Source organism: Oncorhynchus mykiss, chromosome 2 (assembly GCF_013265735.2).
Source record: "Oncorhynchus mykiss isolate Arlee chromosome 2, USDA_OmykA_1.1, whole genome shotgun sequence".
Classification (NCBI taxonomy): domain Eukaryota; kingdom Metazoa; phylum Chordata; class Actinopteri; order Salmoniformes; family Salmonidae; genus Oncorhynchus; species Oncorhynchus mykiss.
Genome location: NC_048566.1, coordinates 76,964,988 through 76,978,646, shown reverse-complemented (window position 1 = coordinate 76,978,646; position 13,659 = coordinate 76,964,988). Strand labels below are relative to the sequence as shown.

Here is a 13,659-nt window from a genome sequence, read left to right as displayed (position 1 = left end):
AATCCGACACAACTCTATCCTCCTGATTCCTGCTTACAAGCAAAAATTAAAGCAGGAAGCACCAGTGACTCGGTCTATAAAAAAAGTGGTCAGATGAAGCAGATGCTAATCTACAGGACTGTTTTGCTATCACAGACTGGAATATGTTCCGGGATTCTTCCGATGGCATTGAGGAGTACACCACATCAGTCACTGGCTTTATCAATAAGTGCATCGGGGATGTAGTCCCCACAGTGACTGTATGTACATACCCCAACCAGAAGCCATGGATTACAGACAACATTCGCACTGAGCTAAAGGGTAGAGCTGCCGCTTTCAAGGAGCGGGACTCTAACCAGGAAGCTTACAAGAAATCCTGCTATGCCCTGCGACGAACCATCAAACAGGCAAAGCGTCAATACAGGGCTAAGATTGAATTATACTACACCGGCTCCGACGCTTGTCTTATGTGGCAGGGCTTCCAAACTATTACAGACTACAAAAGGAAGAACAGCCGCGAGCTGCCCAGTGACACGAGCTTACCAGACGAGCTAAATCACTTCTATGCTCACTTCGAGGCAAGCAACACTGAGGCATGCATGAGAGCATCAGCTGTTCCAGGCGACTGTGTGATCACGCTCTCCGTAGCCGATGTGAGTAAGACCTTTAAACAGGTCAACATACACAAAGCTGCGGGGCCAGATGGATTACCAGGACGTGTGCTCCGGGCATGTGCTGACCATCTGGCAGGTGTCTTCACTGACATTTTCAACATGTCCCTGATTAAGAATGTAATACCAACATGTTTCAAGCAGATCACCATAGTCCCTGTGCCCAAGAACACAAAGGCAACCTACCTAAACTCACGTCTGTAGCCATGAAGTGCTTTGAAAGGTTGGTAATGGCTCACATCAACACCATTATCCCAGAAACCCTAGACCCACTCCAATTTGCATACCGCCCAAACAGATCCACAGATGATGCCATCTTTATTGCACTCCACACTGCCCTTTCCCACCTGGACAAAAGGAACACCTACGTGAGAATGCTATTCATTGACTACAGCTCAGTGTTCAACACCATAGTACCCTCAAAGCTCATCACTAAGCTAAGAAACTAAAAAGATTTGGCATGGGTCCTGAGATCCTCAAAAGGTTCTACAGCTGCAACATGGAGAACATCCTGACTGGTTGCATCACTGCCTGGTATGGCAACTGCTCGGCCTCTGACCGCAAGGCACTACAGAGGGCAGTGCGTGCAGCCCAGTACATCACTGGGGCTAAGCTGCCTGGCATCCAGGACCTCTACACCAGGCGGTGTCAGAGGAAGGCCCTAAAAATTGTCAAAGACCCCAGCCATAGACTGTTCTCTCTACTACCGCATGGCAAGTGGTACCGGAGTGCCAAGTCTAGGACAAAAAGGCTTCTCAACAGTTTTTACCCCCAAGCCATAAGACTCCTGAACAGGTAACCAAATGGCTAACCGGACTATTTGCATTGTGTACCCTCCCCCCCAACCCCTCTTTTTACGCTGCTGCTACTTTCTGTTTATCATATATGCATAGTCACTTTAACTATACATTCACGTAGATACTACCTCAATTGGGCCGGCCAACCAGTGCTCCCGCACAGTGGCTAACCGGGTTATCTGCATTGTGTCCCACCCACCACCCTCCATCCCCATTTTTACACTACTGCTACTCTCTGTTCATCATATATGCATGGTCACTTCAACCATATCTACATGTACATACTACCTCAATCAGCCTGACTAACCCGTGTCTGTATGTAGCCTCACTACCTTTATAGCCTCACTACTGTATATAGCCTGTCGTTTTATTTCTTTACCTACCTATTGTTCACCTAATACCTTTTTTGCACTATTGGTTAGAGCCTGTAAGTAACCATTTCCCTGTAAGGTCTACCTACACCTGTTGTATTCAGCGCACGTGACAAATAAACTTTGATTTGAATTAAATGTTAACGACAAAGTACCCTATGCCTACCTGGTAAAATGATATCATGATTATTTGCATGAATTATCCCCACCCATCTCTTTAAGGGTTGATCAGAGCGTTCTGTCCTGACAACAGCAGTCAAGTACCCAAGCTAACTGGCTAACGTTGGCCAACTCATGACGTTACTACCCTGCATGAAACTGCAGGTAGCTAAACAACCAGGTTCAATGTTAGCTAGCTAACATTAGGTTATAACTAGCTAAATGGCTCTGAGATACAAATAATATTACTACACAGATCATACACATAATGTTAGCTAGCTGACTTAAAAACAGCAGTCAAGCACCTAAGCTAACTGGCTAATGTTGACTAGCTTGCTAGCTACTTCCAGACACAAATGAGAGAACAGCTCACTCTGACCATTAGCAGAGTTGGTTAGGCTGTTTTTATGTAATCCAAAGTGTTGGTGACTGCAACTATGCTGCTGGCAACAATTTAATTATGCTTTTTTTGCCAACGTTTACTGACACCGGGCATATTCAACGGGTGTTGAGCATTCGTAAATGTGTCAGTTATTCTGCACTCTGGCACACTCAGATGAGGGTGCTCTGAAATCGGAGTAGATAGCCAGAGCGAATTTACCAGCTACGCCTATCAACAACTGTCACAGTGACATCATCAACATTCTATTGAAATGGATACTTGCATAGTGTAGTCTTTTGTTAACACATGTAGCTAGCTAGCTAAACAACAAACCATAATCCCAACTCATGATGTTACTACCCTGCATGAACTTGCAGGTAGCTAACCAACCAGGTTCAATGTAAGATAGCTAATATTAGGCTATAACTAGCAAAGCAAATGGCTCTTGAGATACAAATAATATTACTACATAGATCATACACGTAACGTTAGCTAGCGAGCCAGCCAGCTAATGTTAGCTAGCTAACAGTACACTTGAACTTGAAATGAAAACAACTTTCTGACAAAATTAGTAAAGTGTAATCTCTGAAAATGTAGCTAGCTAGACTATCATACCCGTACACATGGATGGACGCTGCTCCCTCTGTCACAGATGACAAGGTTTCCCTTTGTTTGAAGATGTAATCCAAAGACAGGTGTTTTCTCTTCTCATCTCTTTAGCTATCATACTCTAATTCCACTGAGTTCAAAACTCGGTCCTCCAGAATGTGGAGAGCAACAACAACAAAAAAGACAGGATTACCTACACTGACCAGCTCAAATAGACAGAAGCGTGCTACGTGGCAGACCAATCCTAACTCATCTCTCGGCATATCCAGCCCACCCATTATCTCAGCCAATCATGGCTAGCGGGAAGGTTGCTCACTTTTTCTAATTCTAAACCAACTAGGCTCGTAATTTAACAAATGTATTCGTGTTTACAGATTGCAAATTTGTTATTAAGGCACATGAAAGTTCACGTTCCAGAAAGAATTTCTGACATAAAAACGCATGTTGATAAATAAAAAGTTTACGTTCAAGTGACACGTGACATACGCCTAATTTCCTGAAATGAGCTACAGAAACATCTCTCTTGCTGGTGCACATTTGCATTAAAGGGTAAAAAAAAATCGTAATTTCTTAGATTTCACCCAGACCTCAAAAGTGGTCTCCTGATGCGGTTTAAGCATGGTTGCATAAACCTGAAAAAACTGAAAGGAGGAGAACAGAATTAGACAAAAAAATATCACAGATTCTATAGGGCCCTATTTGTATTTGTATTAATTATGGATCCTCATTAGCTGCTGCCAAGGTAGCATCTACTCTTCCTGGGGTTCAGCTAAATGAAGGCAGTTATACAATTTAAAAACATTAACAGATTTCACAACACACTAAGCATGTGCCCTTAGGCCCCTACTCCACTACCACATATCTACAACACAAAATGAAAGTGTATGTGTGTCTATAGTGCGTATGTTATCGTGTGTGTGTATGCATGTGTCTGTGGCAATGTTGCTTCACAGTCCCCGCTGTTCCATAAGGTGTATTTTTTATCTGTTTTTAAAATCAGTTACTTGATGTGGTATAGAGTTCCATGTAGTCATGGCTCTATGTAGTCTGTTCTGGACTTAGGGGCTGTGAAGAGACCTCTGATGGCATGTCTTGTGCATTGGTGTTCGAGCTGTGTGCCAGTGGTTCAAACAGACAACTCGGTGCATTCAATATGTGATGTGATGAACCTCTCATAAATACAATTAGTGATGAAGTCAATCTCTCCTCCACTTTGAGCCAGGAGAGATTGACATGCATATTATTAATGTTAGCTCTCTGTGTACATCCAAGGGCCAGCCGTGCTGCCCTGTTCTGGGCCAATTACAATTTTCCCTCTTTGTGGCACCTGACCACATGACTGAACAGTAGTCCAGGTGTGACAAAACCAGGGTCTGTAGGACCTGCCTTGTTGATAGTGCTGTTAAGAAAGTAGAGCAGTGCTTTATTATAGACAGACTTCTCCCTATCTTAGCTACTGAGGTACAGTATCAATATGTTTTGACCATAACAGTTTAGTCACCTCACCTTGCTCAATTTCCACAGTATTTATTGCAATATTTAGTTGAGGTTAGGGTTTAGTAAATTATTTGTCAGAAATACAATGCTTTTAGCTTTTGAAATATTTAGGACAAATTTATTCCTTGCCACCCATTCTGAAACTAACTGCAGCTCTTTGTTAAGTGTTGTGGTCATTTCAGTCGCTGTAGTAGCTGATGTCTATAGTGTTGAGTCATCTGCATATATATAAACTCTGGCTTTACTCAAAGGCGGTGGAATGTCATTTGTAAAGATTTTAAAAAGTAAGGGGCCTAGACAGCAGCCTTGGGGAATTCCTGATTCTACCTGGATTATGTTGGAGAAGCTTCCATTAAAGGACACCCTCGGTTCTGTTAGACAGTTAAATCCTTATCCACCACAATATAGCAGGGGGTGTAAAGCCATAACACATACATTTTTACAGCAGCACACTATGATCGATAATGTCAAAAGCCGCACTGAAGTCTAACAAAACAGCGCCCACAATATTTTTATCATCAATTTCTCTCAGCCAATCAGTCATTTGTGTAAGTGCCGTGCTTGTTGAGTGTCCTTCCCTATAAGCGTGTTGATAGTCTGTTGTCAATTTGTTTACTGTAAAATAGCATTGTATCTGGCCAAACACAATTTTTTCCAAATGTTTATTAAGGGCTGGTAACATACTGATTGGTCGGCTATTTGAGCCAGTAAATGTGGCCTTACTATTCTTAGGTAGCGGAATGACTTTTTCTTTCCTCCAGGCCTGAGGGCACACACTTTCTAGTAGGCTTAAATTGAAGATGTGGCAATATTGTCCGTTATTATCCGCAGTCATTTTCCATCCAAGTTGTAAGAACCTGGTGGCTTGTCATTGATGATAGACAACAACAACAAAAATCCCCTCTTCCACACTCACTTTACAGAATTCAGAATTACAATGCTAACCTTTCATAATTTGGTCAGATATACTTGGATGTGTAGTGTCAGAGTTTGTTGCTGGCATGTCATGCCTACATTTGCTATTCTTGCCAATGAAAAAAATCATTATTCAATGAATGATGGAGCTGAGTTTTCCTTTTTTCCCAAAATGTAATTTAAGGTGCTCAGTGGTAGTAGTAGTAGTAGTAGTAGTAGTATAGTAGATGATAATTGTAAAATGCATCAACATTTGTTCTATTGTGGCAGACATTTTTGCTCTATTCTATGATACATCCCAAAACAACAGACTATTGCAACTGCAACATCAGCCATCATATTCACCCCCTACCCCCATTGAAATATGTGACCAGGTCCCATGTCATGTGCTGACATAAGCAACCGCCTTATCTTACACAGACAGGCAGGGCAGGACAGGACAGAGCAGGGAAACAAACACCTGGGTCTACTCCAACCTGGACGGCAACAACCACTGGTTTGACTCAACTACTCCTGGTTTGACACAACAACTCCTGGTTTGACACAACAACTCCTGGTTTGACACAACAACTCCTGGTTTGACACAACAACTCCTGGTTTGACACAACAACTCCTGGTTTGACACAACAACTCCTGGTTTGACACAACTCCTCCTGGTTTGACACAACTACTCCTGGTTTACACAACTACTTCTGGTTTGACACAACAACTCCTGGTTTGACACAACAACTCCTGGTTTGACACAACTCCTCCTGGTTTGACACAACTACTCCTGGTTTACACAACGACTTCTGGTTTGACACAACTACTCCTGTTTTGACACAACTACTCCTGGTTTGACATAACTACGCCTGGTTTGACACAACTATTCCTGGTTTGACATAACTACTCCTGGTCTGACACCACAACTCCTGGTTTAACACAACTATTCCTGGTTTGACACAACTACTCCTGGTTTGACATAACTACTCCTGGTTTGACACAACTACTCCTGGTTTGACACAACTACTCCTGGTTTGACACAACAAGCTCAGTTACTTCACGCTTCACTGAATTAATGACTTCTGCTGTAACTGGTAGCATCCTTCAGAATTCTAAGAACCACAGCAGTTTACACACTTGCTTGACTTTAGTCACAACAAAACCAGTAAATCTTGCTGCCATCGCAGCATGATAGGAACAACAGAACACAAGCAAGGAGTGAAAACCGTAGAAATGTCCTGGTAAACAATAAACATCAAGCAAAACTATTGTGGACGAAATACATTCTAGATCTAGTATGTCCACAATCAAGACCCAGCAGAGTGTACAGACAGAATACATTCTAGAACTCTTACAGTCAACACCCAGCAGAATGTCTGGCTAAGGTGCATAGACCTACTGGAATCTCCCTACCCATTGAGTTCTAGAAATATCTCTTCGTCCACAGACTCTTTAACCCATGAAATGGCAGCCTCTCAATAGATGTGTGTATGTGGTGTCTAACCTCTGTTGCTTGGCTCCTTCTGGTTATCTCAGTGCGTAGCAGCATGGTGGCTAGACTCTGTAGGTCCTCAAATGTAGGCACATTAGGTTAGAGTAGGGCTCGCTGGTTCACTGACATACAGATACAGCTAGTGACCGAGCCCTCAGCCCCACTGACCAACACACACACATGCAGAGCAATGGCTTTGTGTATGGAGAATCACAGAGGTCCCCCACCTGCCCTGCCCCCACCACTCCCGATCCCCCACCCTTTCCAAACGGCACAGTACAGTAGCAATTCAGCACTGTCCAACGTCATCAGTAAAACCATGATCATTATTGAGCTGACAGGTGGTTTGGGTCTGAACACGAAGTGCATGGAGCCTGTCAGTTGATAACTCAAAATCATGAAATAACTAATTTTACCTAACAGGGAGGACAACAACTTCACCATTGTTCCATTGTCAGTGTGTATATCAGTAGGGTTAAGGGTGTAGGGTGGAGGGGCGTGTTTGCAGGGGTGGGCAGGGAGAATGTGAGGAATGCATGGAGTCATCAAACAGGCCATAGAAAAGAAGAGCTGAATCAGAAATAGTTATGTGCTCACGGACGGACAGACGGACGGACGGACGGACGGACGGACGGACGGAAAGACAGACAGACAGACAGGAAGGGGCCCAGCTATACTCAAACAGACCCAACTACAGACAACCAAGACAAACCAGGCCAAACTCAAACTAAAACAAGACTAGAGTCAACAAGGCCAAAAACAGCTGAAAACCAGACTACAACTAAAATAAAGTGAACAGAATTCAGCCCACTCTATGTCTCTTTATGATGTTTTGGCCTCAGAAGCAACCCGAGTCAAGTGTAGCCCTGCTCCAGAGGTAGTGTGTTAGACCAGCCCCACACTTTGTCAAGTCAAGTGTAGCCCTGCTCCAGAGGTAGTGTGTTAGACCAGCCCCACACTTTGTCAAGTCAAGTGTAGCCCTGCTCCAGAGGTAGTGTGTTAGACCAGCCCCACACTTTGTCAAGTCAAGTGTAGCCCTGCTCCAGAGGTAGTGTGTTAGACCAGCCCCACACTTTGTCAAGTCAAGTGTAGCCCTGCTCCAGAGGTAGTGTGTTAGACCAGCCCCACACTTTGTCAAGTCAAGTGTAGCCCTGCTCCAGAGGTAGTGTGTTAGACCAGCCCCACACTTTGTCAAGTCAAGTGTAGCCCTGCTCCAGAGGTAGTGTGTTAGACCAGCCCCACACTTTGTCAAGTCAAGTGTAGCCCTGCTCCAGAGGTAGTGTGTTAGACCAGCCCCACACTTTGTCAAGTCAAGTATAGCCCTGCTCCAGAGGTAGTGTGTTAGACCAGCCCCACACTTTGTCAAGTCAAGTGTAGCCCTGCTCCAGAGGTAGTGTGTTAGACCAGCCCCACACTTTGTCAAGTCAAGTGTAGCCCTGCTCCAGAGGTAGTGTGTTAGACCAGCCCCACACTTTGCACAGCGCTTTATTTGTCCACTACGATGAAGTTGCTCTTGTAGCACATGCCCTGCTACATAACCTCACTCTGAATCTGTCCACAAAGTCTCTGATTTATAGGCTAACTCTGGCTCCTGTCCTGAGTCTCACTCCAGTTAGGCAGTTAGTCAATCAGCCAGTCAGCCAGCCTGCCACTCCACAAAGAAGCTGACATTTAGCCTAAATCATGTTAGCAGGAGAAGGAGATTTGAACTGGATAGTTTAAGTCACTGAATTAAGTTACACAACTCACTGTGAAATTAGGAGTGTATACAACATGTTTTCACACCACTATGTAACATTGTATGTGAACTGTCTCTAATGTGGTAAAAAAAAGTGGTGTTTTATAGAGGACAAAAAAGAGAGAAAGGGTAGGGTAGAGTAGCGATAGGAGAGAGGCATGTGGGTAGTGCAGTTATCAGGCAATGGATCATTAGTGCTCTATTATCCCCTGCCTGCCATGGGCAATCTACTACACCCCTCGGTCATCTATTCATTCTGCCTGAGAATATTATAATGGTGCTATTTGATGATATTTTAATGAATGGATATTCAACCAGGGATCCACGCCCCCTATGTGTCTTTGGAGGTACTGCAGGGTGTCCGCAGGAATATTGGGTGAAGAAAGAGATTCCCACCCCCCAAAAATTATTAATATCACTAGCAAGTACAGAATAAACACATTTTAATATCTTAGCGGAAATGTGTTTGGCGTTATCTGTTAGAGTTTACACATCCTCTTCCAATTATAATGTGGGGAGGTCAAAATAATGAAAAACGATCTATCAAAGATATTCATTTTACAATGTTGATTACATCTCCTTGCTGTTATCATTCACCTGATGATCAGAAGTGAACAAAATAAATGTGCTAATGTATGATGGGGTCCCTGGGTCGCCGGTTTTCCTGGGAAGGGGGTCTGTGGGCAAGAAAAGTTTGAAGACCCCAGTTTTAATGCATATAAATTAATATGAGATCTTTGTATTTTCATGTATGCGTCATACTTTCTCCACATTTTGTTATGTTATATCCTTAGTCTAAAATGTATTTAAACAAATCCCCTCATCAATCTACACACAATACCCCATAATGATAAAGAAAAAGCAGGTTTTTAGAATTTATTTGCAAATTTATTAAAAAGAAAAACCTTAAATATCACATTTACTAAGGGACCCTTAAGTGATGTGTACTTTGTTGAAGCACCTTTGCAAGCAATTACAGCCTTGAGTCTTCTTGGGTATGACGCTACAAGCTTGGCACACCTGTTTTCGGGTAGTTTCTCCCATTGTTCTCAGCAGATCCTCTCAACCTCTGTCAAGTTAGATGGGGAACGTCGCTGCACAGCTATTTTCAGGTCTCTTCAGTCCAGGGTCTGGCTAGGCCACTCAAGGACATTCAGAGGCTTGTCCCGAAGCCACTCCTGCATTGTCTTGGATGTGTGCTTAGGGTCGTTGTCCTGTTGGAAGGTGAACCTTCACCCCAGTCTGAGGTTCTGAGCCTGCAGCAGGTTTTCATCAAGGATCTCTCGATACTTTGCCCCGTTCATCTTTCCCTTGATCCTGACTAGTCTCCCAGTCCCTGACGCTGAAAAACATCCCCACAGCATGATGCTGCCACCACCATGCTTCACCGTAGGGATGGTGCCAGAGAATCTTGTTTCTCATGGTCTGAGAGTATATAGGTGCTTTTTGGAAAACTCCCAAGTGGACTGTCATATGGATTTTACTGAGGAGTGGCTTCTGTCTGGCCAATCTACCATAAAGGCCTTATTGGTGGAGTGCTGGAGGCCCTTCTCCCCCGATTGCTCAGTTTGGCCAGGTGGCCAGCTCTAGGAAGAGTCTTGGTGGTTCCAAACTTCTTCCATTTAAGAATGATGGAGGCCACTGTGTTCTTGGGGACCTTCAATGATGCATAAATGTTTTGGTACTGTTCCCCATATCTGTGCATCGACACAATCCTGTCTCGTAGGTCTACAGACAATTCATTCGACCTTATGGTTTGGTTTTTACCCTGACAACTGTGGAATCTTATATAGACAGCTGTATGCCTTTCCAAATAATGTCTAATCAATAGAATTTACCACATGTGGACTCCAATCAAGTTGTAGAAACATCTTAAGGATGATCAATGGATTATTGTGTGTAGATTGGGTTATTGTGTGTAGATTGGGTTATTGTGTGTAGATTGGGTTATTGTGTGTAGATTGGGTTATTGTGTGTAGATTGGGTTATTGTGTGTAGATTGGGTTATTGTGTGTAGATTGGGTTATTGTGTGTAGATTGGGTTATTGTGTGTAGATTGATGAGGAAAACAATACATTTTATCAATTTTAGAATAACGTAACAAAATGTGGAAAAAAGGAAGGGGTCTGAATAGTTTCTGAAGGCACTGTGTTGCTGTTGAGGTATTAATAAAATTTACTGAGTAGACAATCTGAATCATATCAAGGAAATAGATAGATGATGGCTATGTGCCCCTGCCATGTAAAAGAGAGTGTCGTGCAGTGGTCTAGTGTAGTGTGTAGTGCAGTGCCACAGGCTGTAGTTTCTACATGACCTGGTTTCAGAACACTACCCTGACCATACCACAATCAATCTACTCTCTTTCTCTTCTCTTTACTTCCTTCTTTCTCTCCCTATCCCATCTCTTCTCTACTCCACTGTCTCTCTTTTTCCATCTCCTCTTCATTCCGCATCTCTGTCTCTCCTTTTTCTGTGTCCTTTCTCTCATCTCCCTCATCTCCTAAAGTCTTCCACATGCTCTGGTTCGGCAAGCGCTGAACGAGTGTTATTAATTTGTAAATTTTTGTTGAGGAGATCTTAGTCGCGCAATTTTACATCTAACTAAGACGTTTGGTGCTGTATTTCTCAAGTGGAAAAATGTGCATGAAAACGAGTCGTCTCTCTGCGAATGACAACAAACACTTCAATGAAGAATCCCTACTGTTGACCAATCACTGGCGAAGGGGTGTAAACTTTGGCTCCCGACTTGGGCTTGCGTTCAGAATTTTTTTTGTGTTTACGAACAAAAATATCACTAAATGTAGTCGTAATATATGCACAAACTGTTCCGAACTGTTTTGCATGGGAAGATTGTGGCCACCTATACACACATTCTCCCTCTTTTCCCTTTGCTTCTCTCTGTATTTTAGTTGATCTGATATAGCCTGTGCTGTAACATGTGTGTAGGGCTTCCCTCCCTGTAAGATGGGTGATGGACACCTCAGAGCTACACAATTGATGGCAAGACAGAGCCTAAACTGCTATTCCCTGTTTATTATCTATGAATAGTCACTTTACCCTTACCTATAAAATGTACACATTACCTTGATTAACCTGTACCCCAGCACATTGACTCGGTACCGGTACCCCCTGTATATAGCCTTGTTATTGTTATTTTATTGTGTTACTTTTTATTTAGTAAATATTTCTTGAACTGCATTGTTGGTTAAGGGCTTGTAAGTCAATGACCAGACCAAGGTGCAGCGTGGTGAGCGTACATTTTCTCTTTAATTAAAATGTCGCCAACAAAACAAGAAACAAAACGAACGTGAAGCTTACTAGGGCTATACAGGCCACTTACAAAGAAAACTACCCACAACCAAGGTGGCAAAACAGGCTGCCTAAGTATGATTCCCAATCAGAGTCAACGATAGACAGCTGTCCCTGATTGAGAACCATACCAGGCCAAAACATAGAAACAGAAAACATAGAAATAAAGAAACTAGAATGCCCACCCTAGTCACACCCTGGCCTAACCAAAATAGAGAATAAAAGCCTCTCTATGGCCAGGGCATGACAGGCGCATGTGACAAATAAATGTTTATTTAATTTGAAACCAGTTTACGCTACAATCCCAGTCAGACACACCCGACACACAGTGGAGTGCATTCATATATGCCAAGGGAACCTGGCTTCCCCCAAAAATTGTCAAAACAAAATAAAGAATTACATAAAATAATCTTTCGTCTCTGTGTTTCATAATTTCCTTCAACTAGCAAAAGGCTGAATTTATCTCATAGGAGAAAGCATCCGAGTGAGCGAAACAGCGCCCCTCTGTCTCTCTACGTGTAGGTCATCTATCTGATGCTGTCTGGTCCAAACAAGTATGACATTGTAGCCGCCTGAAGGCCTCCTTTGACAAAAAAAGGATACAAATTTGCCAGTCAGCGTTGAGCTAAACAGAGCAAGCATTCTGTGAATGGTCCTGGCACACCAAAAAAAGTGTCAAGGGAAGCATGCTTGGATTTGGCGTCACTCCTATAAAATCCCATTAAGAGCATACGTCATTGACAGAAAAGCATGAATTGTTGGGTCTCGTTGTGTTGTTGTTCTCCGGTGACTAGCTAGCCAGCTAGCTAAAATGGACCCTTTTCTAAATTAGCCATGTATGGAGATAGGGATATGGACTTGGTGGTTTTACTTAATTCTCCGTACTGACCAATGATTATAACGTACCCTGGACTGAGAGGATGGAAGTTCAATATGTAGCTAGATGTAGAATGCTAATGTTAACTACCTCACGTTGCCAATATTTTTATTTTATTTTACCTTTATTTAACTAGGCAAGTCAGTTAAGAACAAATTCTTATTTTCAATGACGGCCTAGGAACAGTGGGTTCACTGCCTGTTCAGGGGCAGAACGACAGATCTTGTCAGCTCGGGGGGGTTGAACTTGCAACCTTCCGGTTACTAGTCCAACGCTCTAACCACTAGGCTACCCTGCCGCCCTTTAAATAAATGAAAGTCATACTAGCGAGCAAGCTTTTTAGCCAGGTAAAAATGTTTTAAGCATGTACTGCATGACGTTTCATCAACATGAAAGAGAGGATGATGGCATTGGTGTTTATCTTGTCATGACTGTCCTGATCAGGTCAGGTTACAGGAGACCACAACCATACAGATTATCTCTCAACCCCAACAGAGGAGGAGAGATCTAGGGGTCTGAAGATGTGGGGGTATTATGACCCCTCACGCCCCTGGTAAATCTTAGGCCACAGACAAGATTCCTGTGTCTTCTCACTATGGAGAACCAACCTCAGAACATTAAACATGAAATAAAGGGAACTTTGGAACAATGGTTTCCGTCAGCCACAATGGTGGTCATGACGATAGATGGAATATGAAAATGTATGTCATTTTTGTTTTGTTATTAAAGGTAAATAGATGACGTTATTACGAAAACATTGTAACTATAAGAGTTTTCCTGGGATATGCTTGGTATTTATACATTGTACGTTGTGTGGAAAATGTCCAAATCAAAGAGAATGTTTTGGTAAAGATGAAATGTGAAGTTAGTTGTCTAAAATC

At 42.9% G+C, this 13,659-nt stretch overlaps 1 protein-coding gene across 3 annotated transcripts in view; it reads right to left on the bottom strand.

Annotated features, from left to right (window-relative positions):
• Window positions 1-13,659, bottom strand: part of LOC110502025 (SH3 and multiple ankyrin repeat domains protein 3-like) — a 296,396-nt gene that overhangs the window by 181,198 nt on the left and 101,539 nt on the right. The window contains exon 1 of one of the 3 annotated variants that reach the window (XM_036955949.1): window positions 6,867-7,007. The exons of the other annotated variants lie outside the window; for them this stretch is intronic. Within the exon in view, the coding sequence (XP_036811844.1) occupies window positions 6,867-6,911 (45 nt within the window). The 5' untranslated portion in view covers window positions 6,912-7,007. Of the gene's footprint in view, window positions 1-6,866; window positions 7,008-13,659 lie in introns of those variants that run through there. 3 annotated transcript variants of the gene reach the window in all.